Consider the following 27449-nt stretch of genomic DNA (forward strand, 5'->3'; position numbering starts at 1 on the left):
ATTGGCAAAAAGGAGCACTCAATTTGGAGTTATGAGTCAAAAGATATGGCCTTTTGAAGTCCCATGCACACTTGGCAATGATTTGATTATATCTCCTCAACCATTCATCATAAACTCATGATCTTGGACTTTTTGGAAATGGGAGAGAGATATATTCAACTTTCATGTTGGAAAAAGTTCCACTTGAAGCTTCTTTGATGATGTAAGATCAAGTTGAATGTGAACCAAAAACTTTCCATTTTTGGAAACTTTCAATTACATGTCACTTTCCATTTTTGGAAACTTTTGATCTGACCTCAAATTCTTCAAGATATGCATTTGACATGATAAATAAGCTTCTTTTGAGTATGAATGAAGTGTTGAAACTCATTTCTCCACCTCCTAGCCCTCAGTTGACTTTCTATTGACTTTTTGGTTGACAGATGACTTAGAAGTGCTCTGATCAGCTTGAGCCTCAACCACTTGAGGAATTGGCTCCAAAATGACACCCTAGCCCAAATAAGCTCATTAAGATGATCATGTGATCCTCATCCAATAAATAAACCCCATCTCCTTGAGAAACCCTGACTGGTAGAATGGCACTGATTAGGGTTGACCAGAGGTCAAAAACCCTAATCTAGAGGAATCTGAGCATGAACAATGAACCCCTTGATAAGGACATAACCATGATGATGATGACATATCCTTGTAAACAAGATAATTCTCAACCTCTTGAAGAACCAAGAAAACCCTAATTGAAGCACAAACCCTTAGATGGCTAGTGATCAATTTATGGAGACCCTCAGGCTTGAACCTCTTAACCTCTCTATCTTCTGAGAAAGACTTAGGAGGATGACTTGTTTATTTTCACATGATATGCAATATGCAATGCCTAATGTCCTAAAACATGAAATGCAATATGCTAAGCTAGTCCCAAGAAGAGGAGGGCAAATTTTGAGGTGTTACACTCTTCACGTCCAAAATTTGCCATGCACCTCACATTTACCAATTTTGGTCATGCACCTTATTTTCACTAATCCTAATTAACTCATGCCTAATTTTGATTTGGAAGTGATTAGGAGACCATATATAAATCAAATCATAACAGAATTTCACAGTTTTGAACATTCTAAATCCAAATTTTTCCTTCCCTCCAAATTTTTCTCTCCATGGAAATTTCAATTTTCTTCACATAGCTCATGAATTGGACTGCATAATCGTGTTCATGGATCATCACTGAGTGCAAATCAAGTACTGGATTGAAGGTTTTGGTTAAGAAACAAGCACATCAAGCTCAAGAACATGAAGATGGAATTGGCAAATTAATCAAGATCCAGGTCGTGTCAAGCCTCAATTTCTACATCAAGCTTCATAACATCAATATAGGAGTGAATCTAGAGATTGCTAGGCCTTGAATCCACTGTTTCCATTGACTGCTCTTCAAGAAGGTGAAATTTCGAATCTCATGTTTCTCCATTCTATTGCCATGATTGTGTAGAGTTTTTCATGTTGATTACGCTGATATAAATTTCATGAAAAATGGTGAAGAATTGCATGAGATATCTTGAATTAAAGTTTGTGTGTTAAAAATGTTTTCATTCGATTCTCATTATTCATGGACTTTTAGCTGAAATTAATGGTAGATCCGTGCTCGTTGTTGAATAAGCTTTCCATTGATGTATAATTTGCAAGATTCTGGGAAAATTTTATTGAGCGTTCCTGTAGCACCACCGTCTTCATGAAGAAGACGGTGGAAACCACCGTTCCTCCACCGCGCGTGTACAGTGCTAGGGCATCCTGGTTCATGCGATGGAGTTGTACTGTAGATAAGCCTCTCACCTTCGCGTCCTGCGTTCGATTCCCAACGAAGGACATTTTATTTTTCCACTCTTGTTTTCCTTCATTAGTGAAACGACTGCGTTTAAGGCTAACGCATACCACCATCCGATTCCTGGCTGTGGCATTTATGATTTTATTTTCTTTTCCAGCGCATTTTCACATGAACATGGTTCGATCCTCACCTCCAGCACTTTTTCAAACTTCAGCATCATTTCCATTTCCCTCCAATTATCATGTGCTTTCTTCATTTTATAATATTTCTATCCAACTTTGAAAAATCATAACAATTAGAAAATTAATCCAAATCAATCCAAATTTTCTGCTACATGTTCATATGGATGTCTATTATTTTGTGATGTTGATTTCATGATTTTATCATTTCTGGAACTTTAAATGTGATTGATTATTTGAACATGCATGCAAATGTGACATGTTGTACCAATTCTATTGTGAAATGCTCATACATTGGCCAATTGGTTTGAAACTTGGTATGCTGATTCCCAACATGTTGCATGATTTTTGAGGCTTGGTTGTGCATTTTTATCATATTTCATCTCTGTTTTAGACACATGAATGCATGGTGTGACAATGTGTGTCACACAATTTGATGTCATACTTGTTCATTTTCATTGACATGTCAATTGATCTCTTCTGATTCCAATTTTTGGCATGATGCTTGTGTTTGACATGTTGTGTGCACATAAAATTTTTCATGATTGTTTGATTCATTTCTGTTTTAATATGGAATTTTCATTCTTGATGACCAATTGTGTGCTTTATAATTGCCTTTGCCATATCTTGCTCATGTAATGACTTTGCTTGATGCTTTGGATTGGATCCTTTTTAGGACATGTTCTTGCTTGTTTAAATATGCTTCATGTTGAATATCCACTTCTGTTTTGACATTTTGCTTTGCCTTTGACCCTAGTCTTTGCACTAGTGGTTTATACTCACCTTTTGAGCTTGGCAGATAGAAGGGATTTGCAATCAATCCCCTGCTATTCAGTTGAGTCATTCATTATGCTCGCACTACGTGCTGATGCATTTGAATAAAAACCCAAAATCTTGTATATAGAGTCAGTCATGTGGAATAGAGTTCCTCATTCTGGACTCCCACGCCTTCTTTGATTCAAGCTCACCCAGGCCAGGGTTAAGAGCTATGAGGTCTAACCCTCATTACCTTTCATCTGCTCACCCTGACGGTCAATGTCAGTGGTTAAGAGTCTCAACACCCATAACAGCACTGGCTTGTTTGTCAAGGTTAATATGACCCCTTGACTAAAGCCCAACTTTGATTGAGCCTCTTGCTTGTGTATAGAGTGTGTTGATTGATTGTTATGATTGCTTGTGTTTGCTTTTGCATATTGTTTTGCATATTGCTTTTGCATTTGTTATTTGCTTTGTTTGAGGAGTCAGATGTAAGACCATTGATTGGCTATCTGTTTCCTGTTCCTTTTGGGGAGCTGGATATAAGACCATTTATTGGCACTCCATTTCCTTGTTTTGTTTTCTCTTATGGAGTCAGATGTAAGACCATTGATTGGCTATCTGTTTCCTATTCTGTTTTCTTTTGTGGAGTCAGACGTAAGACCATTGATTGGCTATCTGTTTCCCATGTTGCTTTGTGGAGTTGGACGTAAGACCATTTATTGGCACTCCGTTTCCCATCTCGTTTCGGAGTTGGATGTAAGACCATTTATTGGCAATCCATTTCCAGTTTTGTTGCTCCTTTGAGCTTGCTTATTTACTTATTGCTTTGTATTGCTTAATTCCAAAGGAACTTCCTTGGATCATTTCTATGATCTTGAGAAAGCAACTCCTATTTGTGGCTTTGTCCCTTAACCCTTTTGTACTTAACCTTGAACCTTGTTTTCACCCTTAACCTTAAACCAGAAAACTTTTGTGCAAACATTTTCACTTGTTTTCAAAATTAGAAACCTATGCCTTATGCCTTTGATTTTCAAACTCTCTTTCACTAATACTCATTGTAAATGAACTTTAATTCATACTTTGACATCATTTTGTGAATACTTCTAATTGGTTAATTCAACCCACTCAATTGTCTTTTGAGGCCTTCGCCCACTTCTTAATCAAGTGTTCATGCATTAGCCATAGATCTGAATTATCTTAGTGGTTGATGTGAATCTCACCTTTGTCCTTAGTGATTGAATTGTAAGACTTCCATGCTTATTATAGGGCATAATCCCTCACTAGCATGTCGAAGCTGTTCTCACATGGTGGACTTGTGGTTGTTCAGGTCAAGTGTTCTCCCTTTGATAATGAAAGACCTTAAGGCTTTTGTTTAAAATCAATCCACTCACTTTTTGGAAATCTTTTAGCCGAACTACGGCGTTTTGATCCTTATCTTTCATGAAAAGGTACGTAGGCAATGGGTTCATCCACCCAAACACAAAATGTAAATAAATTTGTACATTCTTCTCTCATCCCTTCAATCAATGTTTGCACAAAATATTTCATAAACAAATAACAATAATACAACAGTTGTGAAAAGAGGTTCCCTAGGAGTACCTAGGATGTTGTGGGTGCCTAACACCTTCCCACAACATAATTACCCCCTTACCCAGATCTCTGACCTTTTATTAGTTTTCTTTGCAAAACTTCTTAGGCTTTTGTTCGCTTTCTAGCCATTCCTTTGGATAAATAGAAGTGCGGTGGAGACTCTACTTTGTATGATTTACCTTGGATCTAGTTAATATTTCCAATGGTGACGAATACACCACTACACCTGGGCCCACATTTCTTTTGAATTCATGAGGAATGATGCATGTGGATGAGTTATGGATGTATGCAAGCCATTGATAACACTGAAATTTACCGTATTTTCGACTCCGATTTCACATGCATTCTAGTTGTTTTATTGCTATTTTGTTATGTTATTACTATGTTTTTCTTTGTTTTCAGGTTTTTACTTTAATCGGAGCCCCGATCGAGAAAAGGAGCGAAAAAGAGCCAAAAACCCTAAAATTCAGCATTTTGTACTTGTGGCTTCCCCCATGGTTGGCGCCATAGACCCTGCCATGACGTGTCCAAGCTCAATTTCCCTCAACTGCCACGTTCCCCACTACTTCCACTAAGGCGCCTCAGAATGGTCTTGTGGCGGGCGCCACAAGAGGAAAAGTTTTCCCTCCCATTTTCAAGTTGAAGGGCATCCTTGTCATTTCCATCTTTTTACTTGCTTATAAATAGAAACTCGAAATCACTTTTACAATCATCCAAACTTAGAACAGAGGCAAACTCAGAGCGACTTTGTTTCACTTAGGCATATATTCAGTATTTTAAAGTGGTAATCGCTTCACATTGGAGTGTTACCACAATTGTGTAATCAAGTCTGTGATAGAGTCTGTAATCGAGTTTGGAGCACTTTGGAAGGAAGTTAATCCTGCCGCCATTTTCATTTCCGCTTTGCAATTTACTCAACCCTCCGATTGGAGCAGGTTTTTATTACTTGTCTTTATCTTATTTATTTTCCCGCACTCGCTTTACTTTTGTTAATTTCCTCGCACTCGCTTTACTTTTATTTATTTCCTCGCACTCGCTTTACTTTTATTTATTTCCTCGCACTCGCTTTATTTTATTTATTTCCTCACACTCGCACTACTTTTATTTATTTCCTCGCACTCGCTTTAAATTATTTATTTCCTCGCACTCGCTTTAAATTATTTATTTCCTCGCACTCGCACTACTTTTATTTACTTTCCGCACTCGCACTACTTTTATTTAAATTAATGCACTTTTACTTTACCATGTCTAACTAAATTTATAAGGTTAGAATATAAGGATCGTAATTGAACCGATAATCCGTACAATTGTTCGTAGAAACACTTAAGGGCTATTTTAACTTTCAACTTAAGTTTTCTCGCACTTTAATTCCGTTGGGTAAGATCGAAAGTCGTCCAACGTCTATCTAAACTTAATTGTTTTTAACTATTTCAAAAACAGCGAAAGCGCTTTGTTTAGTTCATTAAGAGATTTTAGCTTAAGAAGAAAAGATATTCTAAAACTATTTTCGGACGCGTTTATAAGTTTAGAGTCTGGTTCGTAAGAACCTCTTTTGGTTAAGAAATCCAGATTATAATACTTTTCAACTTAGTCAAGATACTATATTTCTTAAAAATAGGTTTACTACTCTAACGCAATGCGCACCTTTTTATAAGTGATAATAAGAGGGTTTGATTAGGGAGTACAACTCGGTTCTGAATACGCGAAAGCGACAGTTCCTGTTAAATTAGTTCTTTTCAAAGTAGAAAACATTTCCCATAAGTAGTTCTATTAGCAAGTACTTGGATTATTAATTGATTATGTGAATTACATTCGACCCTGTCTTTATTGATTAAACTTCATTCAATACTTTACTTTTCACTGCACACTCTAAAAACACCTATTTTGATTGCCTTTGATAAACACCATAACAATAGATAACGATAGATTGACACTTGGTCTCTGTGGATTCGACAATCTTTTATATTACTCTGACGCGTTCGTATACTTGCGAAAAGCACGCATCATCCATCTCTTGATCAAGTGATCAGATACATAAGTGAGAAAAGGGAGGGAAAATTTAGGGGTACAACACTAGTGTAGTTTCATTTCTTTTGTAGGTAGTGTGTGCATCCATCTATGCCCTATCAAGCTCATATCTAGGGATTGAGACCCTTAGTATAAGAGATCAATCAAGGAAAGATTCACCATAGTTCTAAGTATCATATATGGATCCCCATGTTCTTTATTTGTCATTTTGATCAAGAATTCATCAAGAGTTTGAAGCTTGTTTGCCTTGAAAGCCCTAACTCATTAGGGTATCTTGTGTGACTTCCTCAGCAAGTTTCTTCACCAATTGATCAAATATATTCAGGGATACTTATTATACATCATCTCAAGCATATATGATTCTCCATGAGCCCCAAAGATCAAAAGAACTTCAAGTTTGCAAGTTGGTTCGAAGAAGTTGACCAGAGAAAGTCAACTGGTCAAATCTAGGGTTCCCTAGACGCTATCTCCAACACGTTTTGTCATATGAAAATGATTATAAGAGCAAAGTTGCTCTTTATGACATTTCAAACAACTTTCATGTTGGCATCAACTAATTTTGCTTGGAAATCCATTTTTTATGGTGAAAGATTATAGGTCATTTTTTTTGTGCCCTAGATGGAAAGTCAACTTCCAAGAACCATAACTTGCTCAATGTTTATGATATGAATGCCATCAAAGTTTCATGATTAATATCAGTATGCCTTATCCAACTTTGATTCTTTGAGAAATGTCAAATTCTACTTGCAAGGGAATTTTCCAAGAGGAAACATTATAGGTCATTTTGGCCCATCACCATTGAACAAGCAATTTTCCTCAACTTCTAAAATCCATAACTCACTCATGCAAGATTCAAATGGTGTCAAGTGTGTGACTAAATGGAATAGGAATGAAAGAGCTACAACTTTGGTGAATAAAACATTTTCATTTGAAGCTCATAGCAAAAGTTATTCAAGGTGGAAGAAGTGGTTATTTAACTTTATACTTAGAAAATTTTCAACCATGTTTGATTTCTCCAACTCCCACCTCAAAATTCATCATGATCAAAGTTCCAAATGGAAAAGTCTTCAATAGAAAAGTTGTTCCCCTTCATGTTAACTTTCCAAAACATCCAAGATCATGGCATTTGGAGCATTTTTGAGTGGCTTGCGTATGGGTGTAATGTTTGGCATCATTTGGTAAGTTCAATGTCCAATTTCCATTTCCCTAATGCATGATCACATGTTATCATTTCAGGTTGATTAGCACATAATGTTGGATCTTTTGGCATCATTTAATGGGCATATCACACGCCTATGCAAGCATGCAACCAAGAGTTTCTATTTTTTACATTTTGAGGAAAGGTGTGGAAAGCAATGTGTAGGATATAAATACATGCCCTTGCTGATCAGAATAGAGATCCATCTTGTCCAAGCTTTGGACTATTCCTTCCCTAACCTACATTAAAGGATAAACTTGAAGATTTCATTTGAAATTGATTTTAATTCTCATTCTGTTTTGGAATCGAAACTCCAAGAATCCAAGCTTCTTAATCATTCATTCCACTTTCTACAAGTTGTTAGAGGCAAGCCAAAGCAAATTAGAAGCAAGATCAAGCTCAATTGAAGTAAACCGAAGGTGGATTTTCTGGATTTTCTCTTCTTCGATTCTCCCTCATTTCTCAACTATTTTTCTTGATCTTTGGTTATCTGAAGACCTACTAATGTAGGCAACAAGATTGAGTTGCTTTGAGGCCAAATCGAAGCAACTCAAATCATGCACCTCAAATTTGAAATCCACGTATCTTTTAATATACTTTTGAATTAGGAGAAATTGAGGTCAGATTCGAGCTCCTGAGTATTTTTCCTTTTGAATAGTGTATTCATTTGCCACTTTTATGGAAGTTGGTGGTGGACTAGTCCGGTGACGTCCACTAGAGAAGATGACCGGAGCCCTAGCTCCGGTGGTGTACTGGCATCAATCCCAACCATCTGATCATTGCCTTGCGTTTTAATCTTGACCCTCGGTTTGAATTACCATAGTTCCCACGCGTTTGACTTGGCACATGGTGGTCCTTAAGCGCGTGGCCATTAGATCTGCCACCTCAATTAATGAGGGAGATCTGATGGCCCTTGTTTTTTTTTAATTTCTGATTTTATTTTAATTTCTTCTATTTTATTTAATTCATATAAATTTCATCTTTAATCCAAAAAATATGGGACTTTCACCAAAAATCTTTAAATATTTTTCTCTTCCATATTCTGAATTAAAATCATTTTTTTGGATTAATTTTGATATTTTTTGTGAATTAAATTATTTTCGACTTATTTTAAAATATTTTAAAATACTTCTGACTTTCCAAAAATTGTGAATTTTTTTGTCTAAGGTTCTTTTACCTTGTTTGACCTAGGATAAATCCCTTGGCTATTTATTTGGTGATTTGAAGGGATTTGAGGTTTTATCCATTTAAAAATGCATTTTAATTCATTTTAAATTTGATTTTTAATTGAATAATTATTTAAAAATTGTGTTGAGTCATTTAATTGATCTTATGATGTTTGACTTTCTGTTTGGCATTGATCATGGTTGATTTGACCTTTGTTTGATAAATCCTATTCGATTTAGGGGTTTGATGAAATGTATATTTCATCCCCAAAAATGAATGGATAGTATTGATCAGATGAAATTCCTCTTATGATCAATTTGGGTTTCTATTTCCCCTTCCCTCTTCATCTTCATCCCTATTCTTCCCTAATCCATCGATGACCAATGAATTCTCTTCATGTCTAATGCTAGTTAATTCATCAATGACCTTGTTTCAGATAAATCAACATGAGTCTGACTGAGATAGGTATCTCCCATTTTTTTAGTGTGTGGTATGTTTTAGGATTTTGATTTTTGGTACCAAATCTCTAACATGAATTAACACCTATATTTTTATAGCCCGGCCTCAGATAGTTGTGACTTCTACATAAGTCCAATTACGATTGTTTAACATAGGGCTAAATTTGTCCAAAAAGGCATAGCATTCTTGTAAATGAGATTGTAAGTCTCCCATTCTTCATGGCATTGTGTGAAAACTTGACTTTTTTTCCTTTCACGATAGCTAGTGGCATACTTGTTGATTTATCCAAGTTGGAGCCCTTATCATGGATAATATCTTGGTTCATGTATCCATCCTTGTGAATGAATGATTGAGTATTCTCCAAGGAATGACTTAAACAATTAAACCTTTCACTAACCTTTGACTAACTCTTTATTAATGTTGTTTTACTTTTAATTCATTTACTTAATGCACTTTAAATTTCAGTACCTTTATCATTCATTTCCATTTACATTTCATGCAACTTGTTTATGTTTAAAGTCCTTTTCACTTTGCTCACTTGAGTCATATCTTGTGATTGTATATATTGTGTACTTGTGATTTTGTTCGGTTTATGGTCTTAGGACCTTAAAATACCTAATAATAAAAATAAACAAAAATATCATGGTGGACTGTTGGACTTGATCTGAACTTTTGGACTTAGAAGTAGGCAACTTCCCTATGCTTTGAGGACTTGGCCAATGCCATCATCTGAGATTGAGTTATCCTTGACTATTCCTTTCATATGATGTAGGCCTTGAGTTCCCTTCGGTCATCTGTCACTTTGTCTCTGTGCTCAATTTGTTATGTTGTTATTATTATTTATGTCTGATGATTGTTTCTGATTTTACCTCAAGGATATTATTTCATCTGATACATTGGAAGACATTGAAGACCGCTAGCTATTGGAGTGCTTGCTTGGATATTATGACTATCTTTATTTGATGCTTTGGTCTTCATATGGTTTGCTTGGATATTGCTTATGCTTGTTGCTTGCTAAAGTCCAAAGGAAAATGGGTTTCTATTTGACATTCTTGTCTTGTGGATTGCATCCCATTGGTAAGATCTTTCCAATTCTTAACTTTTAATTTTTGTCTAGGATAGTCCTTTCATCTCCTCCCACTTCTTAAATTTCAAATCTCTTCCCCTTTTCAAAACCTTCTTTGTTTATTTTTTCAACTTAGACATGTTTTAATGATTAGAAACTTTGGCCTTATGCCATTGAATTTTTAAACTTTTTCTTAAATCAAACTTGTAAATGTACTTAACCATATTGACTTTAATTTCAAAAAGACAAAAAGAACTAACAACCTCATTCAAGTCTTTGGCCTGTTGTGCCTTCTCTGATAAACTTTTTGATTAAAATCAATTCACCAACTTCTTTCAAATTTTTACCACGAACTACGGGGTTTTGATCCCTCATTTTTATGTTGGTACGTAGGCATAAGACCGAAGGTCTTGTCAAACACAAAAATATAATTAATGAATTCTTTTCTCATCCCCCACTCTATATTTTTAACAAACATCATTTTGACCAAAACACTTGCACATAAAAAATTGCTCCCTAGGAGTACCTAGGATACTTTGGGTGCTAACATCTTTCCTCTGTGTAACCAACCCCCTTACCTTTAATCTCTGACGTTTTATTAGTTTTGATTTGAAAACTTCTTATCTTTGGGTTTTGTTCGTACTTTTGCCATTTTCCTTTGGAAACAATAAAAGCGCGATGGCGACTCTAGTTTTATTGACGTCAAGTTTATCCATAGCTTGATGGTCATGAATTTACCGCTACACCCACCTATATAGAAGCAAAATAATCAAGTCAGACAACAACAAACAAAAAATTGTCTATAGCATAAAAGACCTAACCAAGGAGCTCGTTGTCCTCGACATCATTACAACACCCAAAAAAATCATTAGTGTCTAAATATTGAGTTTCAAACATTAGATAACCCTCGAAATCAATAGGAGTGTGTTCCAATTAGTTGATATAGGTATTATGGATCTATGTGCTTGCATGTATGAAATTGATGATTTTGCTGACAACCCTTCTACTATTTTTAGGACGAAAATGCTAACGAATGCGATAGTCGATGGAAATATCCTTCTAACTCTTGGATGATGGTGATTAACTTAAAGATATATCAAGACTCATAAATTAAAAGATTCAAGATTTGAGTGAAGTGTTTATATGATCTCTATATATGTCAAAGGAACTTGAAATCTACAGAGTTGTGCCTAGTTGTATCTGTTTGAGTAACTAGAGTCTTATGAAAGCATGAGAGTAACTCCTAATATACTAAGGAAACTCATACACACGCCTAAAATACTTTTAAGACCTATCTTTAATTAAAAAAGTCACTTTAAAATATTTTTAAGGTCTAGTCAGTTGATTAGGGGATTGTTTGTTTGATTAGGACAATTTTAAAATTGTCTAATCGATTAGATTATCTTCCGAATCGATTAAATGATACATAATCGAGTCCATAATCGATTATAATAGTATCTTAATTATTTATAACAACTATATATTAAAACCTTTATTTTTGGACCATAATAACTGATTATTTGATGTACCTAATTGATTAGCATAATCGATTAAACCATTAATTTGGCCCATTGATTATTTCCATTTGAGCCAATGTTTCTCATATATAAAGGAGGCTCCTTCTCACTTCATTTCACACTAGAATTCTAAGTTTTCCTAATTATTTAAAATTTATCTCTCTCTTTAAATATTTTATTTCACTAAAGTTGCCTTAATATTTTGTGAGTGAAAATTTCTTGTGAGGAAAGAGTTGTATTAATATCGTGTCACTGTTGTTATTTTCAAGAGTGTGATAATCTTGAAGAATTGAGTTTGGTTCTTGAGATCAACCATTTGCAAAATCTTTGTTTGGTTATAAAACTCAATCTGGAAAGGTCTTATTTGGTTATTGAGATCAACCTATAAAATCTTTACTCAGTTCTTGAGTTCATCCCATGGAATAGCTCTCTTTTAGCCAAGGAGATAAGCCATTATAAAATATATCTATTTTCTTGTATCAAAGGTTTTATGGGCATGACTTGTAAAAGCTCAATATTATAATGAAATATTCAGAATATCTCTTGGGGAAAGGATTAGGTCAATGTTTGGCCAAACCTGAATAATTTTCTAGTGTCATCTCTCTAACCCTTATCTCTTTAATTTATGTTATTTACTTTATTGTCTTACTTTTATGCTACTTGTCTCTCCGATCTTGAAGATACTAACACAATTTTACTTTTAAATAATAAAACATTTAAATTAATCGTGAATTTTGAATACCATAATCCCCCCCCCCCTCCATCTCGTGCTTGTAGTAACTTGTCTAACAAGTACATGTGTGGGTTTAAAATTTCCATGAAATGTTTAAGAGGGGAAAGGTTATGCCTCTCATAATCTAATAACTATTGCTTGGGAAAAATAAATACCCTAGTCTATTTACTGAAGTGATCATTTGACCAAAATAATGGGTTGTAAGACATCATTGACCCCATATTCTCATCATTATCAACAAATGATTACTTGTCCTCCGTAAAATCTCTTTTTTCTTCCATAAATATTTTCCTCGCAATAAAAGTCCCCAAAATTACCAAGTACTATTTATCCTTCAAGCATCTAAAAGACTCCACAAAACCTTCAAAGAGTTTTTTGAGTGTATTAAAGGAAACTCAAAATTTTCATTCGTTAGGATCCACTAGCCTCAATAGAAGGAATTGTGATGCAATTTGAAAGACACTAATTCCAAATATTGGAATACCTCATTCTAGAACTACGTGAACTTTCACCCTTTATCTTGAGAAATGCTTCCTCGGGGTAATCATCCTTAGAGAATACTCTATTCGATCTTATTTATAAGCAAAAGTATTCTAAATTTTTTTGCTTTAGATATAAATAAATGTCAACAAATCTAGACATATTTAATGCTTTTATTCTAAAATTATCATATATTCTAAAATTATCATAATTGCATTAATTTCTTAATAAGTTATGGATGAAAATTTAATTAAGGCAGATTAGTAATTATGTTAGTTCTTTTACTTAAAATTAAAAAAATACACTTACTAGCATTCTTAATTATCATAAAAAAAAATACTTTTTTGCTTATAATTAAGGCCAAAGTAGTACTAATATTCTTTCCAATAATTCATCGCAATCCTAGGAATATTTTCCCCTCGACCGATGGGGTACTTGATTTTGGGAGCTTTTCTTGTCCATTTTGACTTGAAAAATGGAGGGAAAAAGGTGAATTTTACTTGTTATCAAATCCATCCTTCCACACAATTAAAGAGAAAAGGCACAAAAATCCATAGAAAAGGCACATCCACCATATTGGAGCAACCATTGGAAAAGTTATGGTCTACCCAAACAACTATTCCATCAATATCAAAAAATGACTTAATCCAAGTACCTTTAAGTGACAACCATAGACCTACCACTTGCGAGAGTGGAAATTTCTATTTATGATCATATAGACAAAAAGTATTAGAGTTAAAAACATAAAGAAGCGGGAAAAAACGTACCAAATAATCACTCGAAGAAAATGAAGAAAAGAATGCATTAAATACAGAGTTCCCTTGCACATGAATTAGGAATCCCTCTTGAAACAACGATAATGAGAACAAACAAGGTGGAAATGTCAGTTGAAAAAACATTTAAGTGTAGAGAAAAGACAAGAAAGTTATGATAAATGAAAAACTTGGCATTGTAAAACAAAAATATCTAACTTATGTATCAAAACAATAGACATGAAGGAATGAAAGTTTTTCAATTGATTCAAGTGTCTAAAATCTTCTCAAAACACATGAAGGAATGAAAGGCCACCCATGAGTTTTTTAGATATGCCATATATTTATTGAGTCTATCAATAATATTGTGTCTTTCAAGTTGGAGTGCAACCTACACAGCTAGAATGTGTTATGTTGGCTCTTGTGAGATGATACCTAATTATCTTATGAATCATCCAATTAGGTAACATCAACAAATACAAATGCAGAAGAATATTGAGCATCATCATCATCGTCATCATTAGGGATGTTCTGATCCATGTTGGTTATAGGACTATCATTTGACAAATTTTCTTTGAGTTGGCCTCATTTACTTGTCTAATTTCATTAGTGCCCCTCTTAGGTACATTCATCAAATGTAGCTTTAAGACTGGTTAACTTTTTGAGGTAGAGTTATTAAGAAAGACTACCTTATATTGGTTCTCGATGTCTTTTTATCTTTTCTATTATCTTTAATAACTTGGTAAATTTGTTGTTTTGGTTGATCAATGATTATCTCAACTTCTTGTTCATTCAATTTCCCTACATTAGATATTTTTCACTTAAGCTGGTTGTGTCCAATGTAGTTGCAAGTTGCAATAGTCAAGCATATTCTCATATTCAATGTCAACAAATAAAGCATATCATGTTCTTACCACTAAAATCCAATACATGAGTTGTTTCTTCAAGGCCATGTCCACCTAAAACACACACACACACACAAATCGTCCAAATTCCATATCAAATTTGGGCTTGTTGGTGATCTAATAAGTACATATGGGGTTCTACACTACTTTTGTTCTATGTCGGTCAAAGACTCGGGACCCACTGCTCTAGACCGACCAAAGATCCGAGACCCACTTCTCAACACCGGTTAAAGGCTCAACGCCATGAGACCTATTATCTAGCCTACTCTATCAGACTTAATGTATAAGTACATTCATAAAGGGTTCTAAGGTACACAAACTCTAATCTCTACTTTTACTACCAACTATCTTGAATCCTAAACTGACTTAGACGTTAGAGTGTTAACTATGCAGGTACCCCCCTCCTTAGATCCACCGTATCGGAGATCGCAAATAGCGATTAACGATAGTGTAACACGTTAGATACCTCTGGTTCAAGAAACATCGTGATCAGAACCTTTGATCCATAATGTCACATCAACGTAGTGCATCGGAAGCTCCGCTCTACCGTAGTTTTCGCAATTAACACCGTTTTTTGTTCCACAACGGAACAACTTCCAATTCCAAAAAAAAAATTAGGGGTGTCAATACTCCTGAGCCAATCCAAATATTCTCAACCAAACTCGAGTCGGAGAATAATATTGTGCATTTGGATTGAAGTCCTTGATACAAGAAAATAGTTTAGGAAGTCATGGTTTAGATTCCATGGCCCGGTGGATGTAACACTTTAGGAATATTCAAGGGAAGAGAATGAGAATTCATAACAGCACATACCTAATGAGGTTATGCACCATTTACTCTGAGAATTCCAAAAGGGAGATAGCTTGATCCGCAAGGCATTCATTTTCAAGGGGATTGTATCTTTAGGCCACTAAATTACAAGTTTCAATGTCAACTTGATACTCTTTTTCAGAGGTGGTGATTGTAACCCTATCCCTTTTGATTACTGGTCAGTTAACATGAGATATGGGAATGTTGGAACCATTGTTAACTACATCGCCAAAAAGATTATTAAGTTATAGCATGTGTGGCAATCAATGGTGGTGGTTTATTTGATTGAGAACGGAGGAATAAGCAAATGATGATCAATGTGTCTTTGGGTGCAGTGTTTGTGGTGGCGACGACCATGGAAAGAGGTTGTTTAAAAGAAGGTAAGTTGAGTTTGAAAAGTGCATTAAATCGCTATTGTTTCTTTCTATTAAATTTTTATTTTTATTTAAATAAAAAAATATTTTTTAATTATTTAATAATTATGATTATATTATAATAATTATAATAAATATAGTATTTTAATATTATTAATTCATATATGTGGCGGGTACAAATACTGGCCGTGAAAATTGTCATTCTTCAAAGATGCGGGAGTGATAATTAAAATTTCAATTTAAATGATAGAGAATAAGAAACAAGACTTTAAAAAATTGACTTATAGTATAAATCCGGATTTTGAAACAGCGTTTCCATCCCTTCATTTTTGCAAATATGTTTTTTAAGGAGACCAAAATATTTGTCAATATTAGCAAAAAAAAAATTAATTAATTTTTTAACATAAATATTATTATCATTATAAATATCATAGTAGAAATATTTTATATCTTATACATTTATATGGATATTTATCAGTAGTATAAATATTTTACTTTAATTAAACATAAAATAAAAAAATTGTCCTACCCTAGCCTTCCTCTTTAAGTAGAGCTATAAGCACCCACCACAGCACTAAGACCCAACACAAGCTGCCCCAAATAGTGAGGAAAACAAAACAGTCCCCAAATTTCGACTCTTTATCTTTCTCTCTCCCACACCTTCATTTTAAGTCAAGTCTTCTCCAACTGTCTCTTTTCCTAGAAAAACCCACAATACTCAACCCTCTACCTTTCCTATACTCCTTTCTCAACTATAAGTACCTACCTCAATTATTCAAATTCCCAAAACTCAACACATAAAAAAACTCTCTTCTTTTCTCTCTCTCTCTTTCTCTCTATCTAAAGTAAACCAAAACATTACCAATTACACACTTAATTAACCTAACTTTTTTTCTTCCATTTCAACATGACTCGCTCACTTAGAACATTACAATCCATTTCCTCCGCCGCACCTCCGCCGGACTCCACCGCCTCATTAGAATCCGACTTCGTTGTCATCCTCGCCGCCCTCCTCTGCGCTCTCATATCCGTCGTCGGCCTCACCGCCATCGCCCGATGCGCTTGGCTCCGCCGCGGCCCTGCCGCCGGAGCCTCCCCGGCCACAGCCGTCGCTAACAAAGGTCTCAAAAAGAAAGTTCTCAATTCACTTCCGAAATTCACCTACCTCGACGACACTCCCGGAAAATGGATAGTCTCGTCGGAGTGCGCCATTTGTCTCTCGGAGTTCACCGCCGGCGAAGAGGTTAAAGTACTTCCCCAGTGCGGTCACGGCTTCCACGTGGCATGTGTAGACACGTGGCTTGGCTCTCACTCTTCGTGTCCTTCTTGCCGAGCTCCTTTCGCCGTCGCTAGGTGTCAGAAATGCGGCCTATACCAACCAAATCCCGCCGGAGAAGTCCCCGGAGAAACAGAGCCGAAGTCCATCGGCGGCGGCGAGAATGCAGAAGTTGTTGTTAATGTTAACTGTATTAGCGACGGTGTAGATAGACATAGCCACAGTGGTTATAATGGCTTCTTGCCTTAAAACTTGTTATATTATATTTTCTTATTAATATTAATTTGTATATTTAAATGTAAATTTTATATATAATTTTGTTTAGATCTCTGCTTTTTCTTTTCTTTTTTCTCAGTTGAGTTTATCTCAATATACTAAAATTTTGGGCAATTTTTCAACTTTTATCTTACATTATCTTTTATCCATTAAATACTCTTTTTCTTTTTGATAAAGACTATTATTATTATAATGATATTGATATCGATCAAAGTCTATTTTACGTTGGGGAATGTTGTTCTTTTACTAATTATTGGCCGTATAGTACTCTCTATTTCACAAAACTTTTCTTATTTGTTTCTTCATAAAAGTTGAAAGAATCTATAAACTAAATAATAAGAATTTTTTTTAAATAATCAGTTTTAAAAAAAAAAATCAAAAATAATCAATAATTTAAAAAAATAATCAAAATAATCAATTTTATAAGAGGATGTGTCAGATGAATTGGCGCACCCCCTAAGCATGAGGAGGAGACGTCAATAACATTGGCGCATGCACTGGACTCCTCATGAGGAGACACCAATATTATTGACGCGTGCATTGGCCCTCATGAGGAGGCGCCAATGCTCCTGGCGCTTAAGTGTAATTCATGGTGTATGCGTCAATTCATCTGGCGCATACACCCCTTGTATTTTTTTTTTTAATTTTAATTTTATTTATTTAATAAATAAAAAATAATAATGAAAATAAATAAATTTATTGATGTTGTAATAATTGGTTACATTGGACTGACAATAAACTAATGACCGGCTCGATTATAACGTCCCTCAATTCTACATCCAGGTGCGTTAGTTTGTCTCCGAGGTCTTCCACGATTTTCTTGAGGTGTTTGAGGTCTTTGTGTGCTGACTTGATCGAGCGATGGTTGGTGGGAAGGTCCGACGGAAGTTCCAGCGGTATTTGACAGATGTGTCATCATTTGTTCTCAATATCCGGAGGGGCTCTGGCCAACGACGCTTCCGTAATGGAGTTCGGTGTCCATGTTATCGTAGTTAGGTCGTTGGGGTTGGGTGGATTGGGGACGGTATAGTTTCCCAAATTGGACCATTGAGTCGTTTTGGAAACGAAGCAATGGTTCCTGGGGCGTACTATAGTTAAACAATGGTTGGGTGTTATGTTGATGGGATGTTTGGGTGGTCATTGGTGGGGGGCTACGATGAAGTGACCCATATGAATCATCTAGGTTATAGGCGGTTGTGGTTGCGGGGTTTGATTCTTGGTATTGTGTTTGGGTGGGTGGTATGAATGGATTGCGACGTTGGATGGTTGGTTGTTGGGTGGATGGCATGAACGGGTTGTGAGGTTGGATGTTTGGTTGTTGTGTGTATGTGGTAGGTTGATGTTGTGTGGTTGGTTGTTGGGTTTGGGTGGGTTCACATTGGTGTTGGGTGGGGAATTGTTGTGGGGCGTACGATGACGAAGCAAGTTTGCGTGGATCCATCAAATATCACGGCTCAGATACAAATTGTTGAGTTGTTACCGACCTAAACCATGCCATATATTGTTGAGTCGGTATTACACCATGGATGACTGGTTCGTTTAAGATGTGTTGTCGTTGATTCCTCCATTGATGACACATCTTTTTTGCAAAGTCTCTCCAGTCAGAATAATCTCATTGTGCATCAACCCTTTTTTGATGCCAATTCCCCAAACACGTGGGAGATTCTAAAATCCATTGTAGCATGCCGAACTATAGTTTGACCCGGTCACTCTGGTGCATTTCCACCGTAGTGAATCAGATAATCGGTGTCTTCGTTGTCCAAATTGCAGCATCGTCATGGTTCACATCATGATCAAGACCCAGATATGGCCTCTAGATAAACTTAAAACAATACGAAATGATTAAATGAAATATAATTTGATAAGTATTTTTAAATTAAAATATAGTTGTGTAGGAGTATTACATCGTCATGTCGAATGTGGTCCAATAGATTACGATAGACTACAATAGCGTGTTTCGGACACCTATTGTAGTTCATCCCCCTTACTGACCACCTTAGATAAAAAAAAAGTGAAAAATATTATTTACTGTTAATTATAATATAAAATATAATTAACTAAATGGTAAAGTGTTAGACTTACTTGGTTGCAAACGGGAACACGAATGGGCACTCGTTTATCGGGTTAGATAAAAAAAAGTGAAAAATATTATTTACTGTTAATTATAATATAAAATATAATTAACTAAATGGTAAAGTGTTAGACTTACTTGGTTGCAAACGGGAACACGAATGGGCGCTCGTTTATCGGGACGAGCGACGACATTCTTGACCAACCCTAAGCTTGTAGCAAATACGCGCATGAAAAAAAGTACAGGTATTCTTTTTTGCAGTTTTACACATTGCACTATATAGATGGGCCAACACAGTTGAACCCCAACTATATGTGTTTACCTTATTAATGTTGCGTAACAAAGGTAAATACATAATATTTACGAATTAGTTGTACTTTTTGGAAAAAAAATTATCAAATAAAATCATAATATAACACCGAGCTTTAATTATTTTCTCGTACTCGGTTGAATCTTCGGACAATACTATACTGGCATAATATTGTTTAAGGTGTTTTAAATTTATACCTTGCCCCCTTGCTTAACTGGATGTCTCTCCCTCAATTTCGTCGTCTAACAAAGGGGCACCCAATAATTCATTGCAGATAGAGTTTTCTTGGTTAACTCTACCATTCACGACCTTTCCATCTATACGGAGACCCAACAACATGTACACGTCCTCAAGTGTGATGGTACACTCACCAATCAGAAGGTGAAATGTGTGGGTCTTAGGTCTCCACTGCTCGAACAATGCAAGAATGAACTTGTAGTCCACCGAGTACGAAAAAATGTTGAGTAGATTTCCAAATCCACATCCTCTAATATATGGTTCTATTAAAGGATTGTGGCGTACATATTCATGTACACGACATCTAAAATGCTTCGGATCCTAATAATAAAAAAGTAAGAAATGCAATAAGAAGAAGAAATACATAATCAACAAAGACAACTCTATAAGAAGTAAGAAAAACATAGATAACAAAGGTATACGACTTAAAACGAAATAAGTAAAAAGAGAGAGATAATATACAAATGTCGAGATATTCTCGAGTGTTTTTCTGTGTTCATCACCCATAGTCAACAAAGACATGATTTGATATTGCAGATCTTGAGTGTGGTAGAGAAATAGTGTGGGAAAGAAAGATTATAGATGAGTAGTGTTGGAGATGATTTGATATTGTTGATATGAAAGACTATTTATAGATGAATGAGTTAGTAAGTTTGCAACCTAAGAAGAATAAGATTGGTTGCATGCAATGGAAAAAGTAGACAATGGAATGACAAAATGCAGACTAGCCTTAGTCTTTGTCTTTGTCCTAGGCGCATGCGTGTGAAAAGTCACATGCAAGGAAGAGGCGCCCTTCCTCTTGGCGCCTGCATGTGATTCTTCACATGCAAGGAAGAGGCGTCCTTCCTCTTGGCGCCTAAGTGTAGGGAATGGGAAGGGGCACCCTTCCTATTGGCGCCTTAGTGTATTTGAAGTGAAGGGGCGCCCTTCCTCTTGGCGCCCAAGTTGCTTTATGGCGCCTAGGGAATGGGCGCCTATTAGGAATATTAGGGCTTAGAGGTTCCTTGTTTCAAAGATTCCCTGAGCGCATGTGTGTTCTTATCATTCTTGTCACTACATGTGGATTCTTTTCACTGCATGCATGGTCAAGTCTGTATAGACAAACCAAGTGATCCATGCGTTTAATGTTTACGCTATTTAGGTTGTGCAAATGAACAACTTAGCAATGCATTCAATTCCAGTAAAGAAACTTAGATTTTTAATATTTGAACAAAATGTCTTCCACACAACATTACATGATCAGTGCCCATGTCGAAGGTGAAATATTTGATCATCAGTTGTTCGACTTTTATTTTCGAAACACAAAGTTAACTCGGTTTACAATAAATCGACGATCAAATTTTTCACATTTGAAACAAAGAATAGAAAAGAAATTGCAGTGCAATAATGTGGGCTAAATCATCTATAAAAATTCGGTTTGGTTTGCAGAAAACCAGGTAAAATTTTATCATAAGAATATTCGATATGATGACGATGTTCAGCATATGTTTGTCAATCAGAACAATCCGGTTACAATGATATAGAGTTGTATATATTACCACATCAACAACAGGTGTCTCAGTTCATTGATCAGTCACAAGTGTTTTGTGAGACTGATGACGAACAAGCTGAGGTGAATGTTCTAGATGACGAAGAAGAAGAAGCCGAGATCATGGTTGATTCAATGGTGAATGTTGATGAGGAAGAGGAGCCAATACCAGAAAGTCATGTATAATGTCCACCCCAACACATGACAAGGTTGAATTTGGGTTCCGATGAACCTTCATCAGATGTATGGTACAATCATTATGTGCAAATGCAAGGATCTTTGAAACAAGGAGACACATTTCGCACAAAAGAGGAATGTATAAAAGCCATTAAGAAATTCCACATGCAACTATCAGCTGATTTCAGAGTTGACAGAACTGACGCATTGAGGTATAAAATTTATTGTCCAAATGAGCACTGCCTTTTTAGGTTGTCAGCTTCGTACCGGAAGAGGAGTGAGTCTTGGGAGATTGGATCAATGAGTCCAGATCACACATGCATGCTGACAAACCCAATGCAGGATCATCGTAAATTAAGCTCTCAGCTAATATGCGATGAAATATTGTCTGTCATTGGCGACAATCCGTCGTTAAAGGTGAGTACAATAATCTTGCATATTAGGGCATAGTACGAATACACTTCATCATATAGGAAGGCATGGATATCTAGGACAAAGGCTGTTGAAAAAGTGTTTGGCAATTGGGAGGTGTCTTACAAACAACTTCCAAAATACATGTTGGCTCTAAAACAATATGCTCCCGGGACTATTGTCAAGTTGGAAACATTGCTCGCGTATACACCATACGGTACGTGTGTTGTTGGAAATGGAATATTTCACCGTCTCTTTTGGGCGTATCAACCATGCATCATAGGTTTTTCTTTCTGTAAACCAATTATAAAAATTGATGGTACATGGTTGTACGGGAAATACAAAGGAACGTTATTGATGGTAGTGGCACAAGATGGGAACATTGATGACACTGAAATTCACCGTATTTTCGACTCTGATCGCGTGCATTTTAGTAGTTTTATTGTCATTTTGTTGTGTTATTACTATGTTTCTCTTTGTTTTCAGGTTTTTACTTTAATCGGATCCCCGATCGAGAAAAGGATTGAACAAGAGCTAAAAACCCTAAAATTCAGCATTTTGTACTTGTGTCTCCCACTGTGGCTGGCGCCATAGACCCTGCCATGACGTTTCCTAGCTCAACTTCCCTCAACTGCCACGTTTCCCACTACTTCCACTAAGGCGCCTCATATTGGCCTTGTGGCAGGCGCCATGGCCTTGTGGCGGGCACCACAAGAGGAAAAGTTTTCCCTCCCATTTTCAAGTTGAAGGGCATCCTTGTCATTTCCATCATTTTACTCTCCTATAAATAGAGACTCGAAATCACTTGTTTAAGCATCCAAACATAGAGCAAAGGAAGATCCAGAGCAAAATTAGTTTCACTTAGGCATATATTCAGTATTTTAAAGTGGTAATCGCTTCGCATTGGGGTGTTACCACAATTGTGTAATCGAGTTTTGTGATTGAGTTTGTAATCGAGTTTGGAGCACTTTGGAAGGAAGTTAATCCTGCCGCCATTTTCATTTCCGCTTTGCATTTTATTCAACCCTCCGATTGGAGCAGATTTTTATTACTTTGCCTTTATCTATTTTATTTTCTCGCACTCGCTTTACTTTATTTATTTCTCGCACTCGCTTTTACTTTATTTATTTCTCGCACTCGCTTTTACTTTATTTATTTCTCGCACTCGCTTTTACTTCATTTATTTTCCGCACTCGCACTACTTTTATTTATTTTCCGTACTCGCACTACTTTTATTTATTTCCCGCACTCGCACTACTTTTATTTACTTTCCGCACTCGCACTACTTTTATTTATTTTTCCGCACTCGCACTACTTTTATTTAAATTAATACACTTTTACTTTACCATGTCTAACTAAATCTATAAGGTTAGAATGTAAGGATCGTAATTGAACCGATAATTCGTACAATTGTTCGTAGAAACACTTAAGGGCTATTTTAACTTTCAACTTAAGTTTTCCCGCACTTAATTTCCGTTGGGTAAGATCGAAAGCCGTCCAACGTCTTTTTAAACTTAATTGTTTTTAACTATTTCAAAAACAGCAAAAGCGCTTTGTTTAGTTCATTAGGAGTTTTTAACTTAAGAAGAAAAGAGATTTTAAAACTATTTTCGGACGCGTTTATAAGTTTAGAGTCTGGTTCGTGAGAACCTCTTTTGGTTAAGAAATCCAGGTTAAAATACTTTTCAACTTAGTCAAGATACTATATTTCTTAAAAATAGGTTTACTACTCTAACGCAATGCGCGCCTTTTGATAAGTGACAATAAGAGGGTTTGATTAGGGAGTACAACTCGGTTCTGAATACGGGAAAGCGACAGTTCCTGTTAAATTGGTTCTTTTCAAAGTAGGAAACACTGCCCATAAGTAGTTTTATTAGCAAGTACTTGGATTATTAATTGATTATGTGAATTACATTTGACCCTGTCTTTATTAATTGAACTTTATTCAACACTTTACTTTTCATTGCACATTCTAAAAACACCTATTTTGATTGCCTTTGATAAACACCATAACAATAGATAACGATAGATTGACACTTGGTTTTTGTGGATTCGACAATCTTTTATATTACTCTGACGCGTTCGTATACTTGCGAAAAGCTACGCATCAAGTTTTTGGCGCTGTTGCCGGGGATCAATTTCGTCAAATTTCATTTCCCTGTTGTTATATCGTTTAGACTTAGGATGTTTCCCGCCGGTCAATGCGAAGAACTCGCAGCACCGGAAGTTTAAGCTTAATATACCCTCGGGCGGAACCTGAACGTTACGCTCGCGCACGTTTATTCTTTCGTAGAATTAGGAGAGCTATGGCCGAAGATCAAAACCAAAGACCTCTTAAGGATTTCGCTCAACCATCCAACGAAGAACCTAGTTCTAGTATAGTAAACCCAACCATACCAGCTAATAATTTCGAACTAAAACCATCCCTGTTGCAACTAGTGCAACAGAGACAATTCACAGGTCTCACTACTGAGAACCCGAACCAACATTTAAAAATCTTTCTCCAATTAGAAGACACGTTTAAAACCAATGGATATTCTCCTGAGGCAATACGTTTAAGATTATTCCCTTTTTCCCTCAGAGATAAAGCCCTATCATGGTTAGATTCCCTTCCACCCAATTCCATTATGACTTGGGATAACCTTAGACGAGTATTCCTTGCTAGATACTTTCCCCCAAGTAAAACCGCCGTTCTTCGAAACCATATAACTAGATTTACCCAGAACCAAGGAGAATCGTTGTTCGAAGCTTGGGAGAGATATAAAGAGTTGTTACGAGCATGCCCACATCATGGTTTAGAAAATTGGTTAATCATTCAAACCTTCTATAATGGACTTCATTATAACACTAAGATGACCATCGACGCTGCCGCAGGCGGTGCTCTGATGAACAAACCTTATCCTGAAGCTAGTGCCCTCATTGAAGATATGGCTCAAAACCATCAATCATGGGGAGTCGAACGAGCGACAGTTGAGAAGAAGGAAGCTCAAGGAGGAGTGCATGAACTAAGCTCTATAGACATGATGCAAGCTAAAATGGACGCATTAGCCCTTAAGGTCGAGCATATGTGCATAAACCTGAATACTTTAGCCGCAGTTTCGTCGGATTGTGAGATATGTGGAACCAAAGGACATCAATCTGCATAATGCAGTCTATTAAACGAAACCCACTCTGAGCAAGTGAACTACACCCAAGGGAACCCATACTTGAATACCTATAACCCTGGATGGAGGAATCACTCGAACTTCTCCTATAAAAAACAATAACCCTATCCAAAATAATGCGCCTCCGAGACAAACTAGTTATCAAGCCCCAAGATCAAATCAACCTATGCAACCTGTACCACCAAAGCCGAGCCTTGAGAAAATTATGGAAAATTTTATCACCGCTCAAACCCAACAAAACAAGGAGTTCATGAACCAAAACATTCATGTTAACGAATTGATTACTTAGTTAGGAACCAAGGTTGACCAAATAGTTACTCATACTAAGATGCTTGAAACCCAGATCTCTCAGGTAGCTTTAAACCAAGCCCCTCAGACTATACCTGGAGGACAGTTCCCTGGACAACCTCAACAAAATCCAAGAGGACAAGCTAATGCTATTACCCTACGAAGTGGGAACGCTTATGATGAGCCACCAAACCCAAGATTGAGTGAACCCAAAACTTCTAAGGAATATACCAAACCCACAGACGAAGTAAAGGAACCAGAGGAATCTGAAAACCAGGAAGGTCAAGAAAAAGGAGAAGAACCTAAAGATAAAACTTATGTACCACCCCCGCCATATAAACCACCTATACCATATCCGCAAAGACTCAAACAAACCCAGATCAATAACCAGTATCATAAATTTATTAAAGTTATAGAAAAACTTCACGTAGAAATCCCTTTCACATAAGCCATCACCCAAATACCTTCTTATGCAAAGTTTCTCAAAGACATCCTTACCAACAAACATAGACTTGACGATCCGAAGCCCTTGGAATGTAATGCCATTTCCGAGAATAAGTTAGCCAAAAAAGATAAAGATCCTGGAAATTTCTCCATTCCTTGTCTTTTGGGAAGTCATGTCATCGAAAAAGCTTTTCTAGACTTAGGAGCTAGTGTGAGCTTAATGCCTTTAGCAGTTTGTGAGAGGTTAAACTTAGGATAATTACAACCCACTAAGATGTCACTTCAGTTAGTCGATAGATCTGTTAAATATCCGATAGGCATTTTAGAAGATGTCCCTGTTAGGATAAGTCAGTTATTTATCCCTACTTATTTCGTTGTCATGGACATCAAAGAGGACAATGATATACCAATCCTTCTAGGTAGACCATTCTTATCAACTGCAGGAGCCATAATAGATGTCAAGAGAGGAAAGTTGACCTTTGAGGTAGGTGACGAGAAAATAGAATTTATACTTTCGAAATTTCTTATGGCACCTGTGTTGGGAGATGCGTGTTATGCCTTAGATATCATTGATGAATGTGTTAGAGAATTAGAACAAGAAGAAATTATAAGAACAATTAAGTTACCATCAACTCTCATAATGGAAGATGATGACTTTAAGAAACCCTACATCGATGATAACCTTTACGAATGTTTATCCCTTACCCCAGATCCTATGCCATGCCCTAAGAAACCAACCTTAGAACTTAAGGAACTGCCTAAGAATCTGAGATATGAGTTCCTCGATAAAGAGATGAACCGTCCAGTTATAGTCAGTGCTACCTTGAGCCAAGAGGAAACGAACCAACTTTTAGACGTTTTACGAAGATATCCCTCATCCTTAGGATATAATATCTCTGACCTGAAAGGTATAAGCCCGTTCGTATGCATGCATCGGATTTCGCTCGAAGAAGATTCAAAACCCTCCAGAGAACATCAGAGAAGAATAAACCCTATAATGAGTGATGTTGTTAAAAAGGAAGTTCTTAAGTTACTTGAGGCAGGTATAATCTATCAGATCTCGGATAGTAAGTGGGTGAGCCCTGTGCATGTAGTACCTAAAAAGGGAGGCATCACAGTCGTGCAAAACGATAAAGGCGGACATGTAGCAAAACGGTTAGAAGGAGGATGGCGAATGTGTATAGATTATAGAAAATTAAATAAAGCAACCAGGAAGGATCATTTCCCTTTACCATTTATAGACCAGATGTTGGAGCGTCTAGCCAGACACTCTTACTTCTGCTATCTAGATGGATACTCGGGATTCTTCCAAATACCTATTCACCCCGAAGATCAAGAAAAAACTACCTTTACATGCCCTTATGGAACTTTTGCCTACAGACGAATGCCATTCGGCCTCTGTAATGCCCCAGCTACTTTCCAACGCTGCATGATGTCCAT

General features: G+C 36.3%; 1 protein-coding gene and 1 non-coding gene across 2 annotated transcripts; one reads left to right on the forward strand and one right to left on the reverse strand.

Annotated features, from left to right (window-relative positions):
- The first annotated feature begins 16413 nt into the window (after positions 1 to 16413).
- On the forward strand, positions 16414 to 17601 carry LOC127074789 (RING-H2 finger protein ATL8). Its single transcript, XM_051016150.1, has one exon. It carries the CDS (start codon positions 16735 to 16737, stop codon positions 17350 to 17352), a length of 618 nt encoding a protein of 205 aa, XP_050872107.1. The 5' UTR covers positions 16414 to 16734; the 3' UTR covers positions 17353 to 17601.
- A 7202-nt stretch (positions 17602 to 24803) lies between these two features.
- LOC127077759 (small nucleolar RNA R71) lies at positions 24804 to 24910 on the reverse strand. The gene has a single exon (XR_007787534.1). It is a non-coding gene; the product is annotated as a small nucleolar RNA R71 (small nucleolar RNA).
- Positions 24911 to 27449: the final 2539 nt, after the last annotated feature.

The sequence above is a fragment of the Lathyrus oleraceus genome, chromosome 4 (genome assembly GCF_024323335.1).
Source record: "Lathyrus oleraceus cultivar Zhongwan6 chromosome 4, CAAS_Psat_ZW6_1.0, whole genome shotgun sequence".
Classification (NCBI taxonomy): Eukaryota; Viridiplantae; Streptophyta; class Magnoliopsida; order Fabales; family Fabaceae; genus Lathyrus; species Lathyrus oleraceus.

What these genes read in the sequence shown, in the direction of transcription:
- LOC127074789 (XM_051016150.1), top strand. Translation starts at nt 16,735, where the DNA reads ATGACTCGCTCACTTAGAACATTACAATCCATTTCCTCCGCCGCACCT.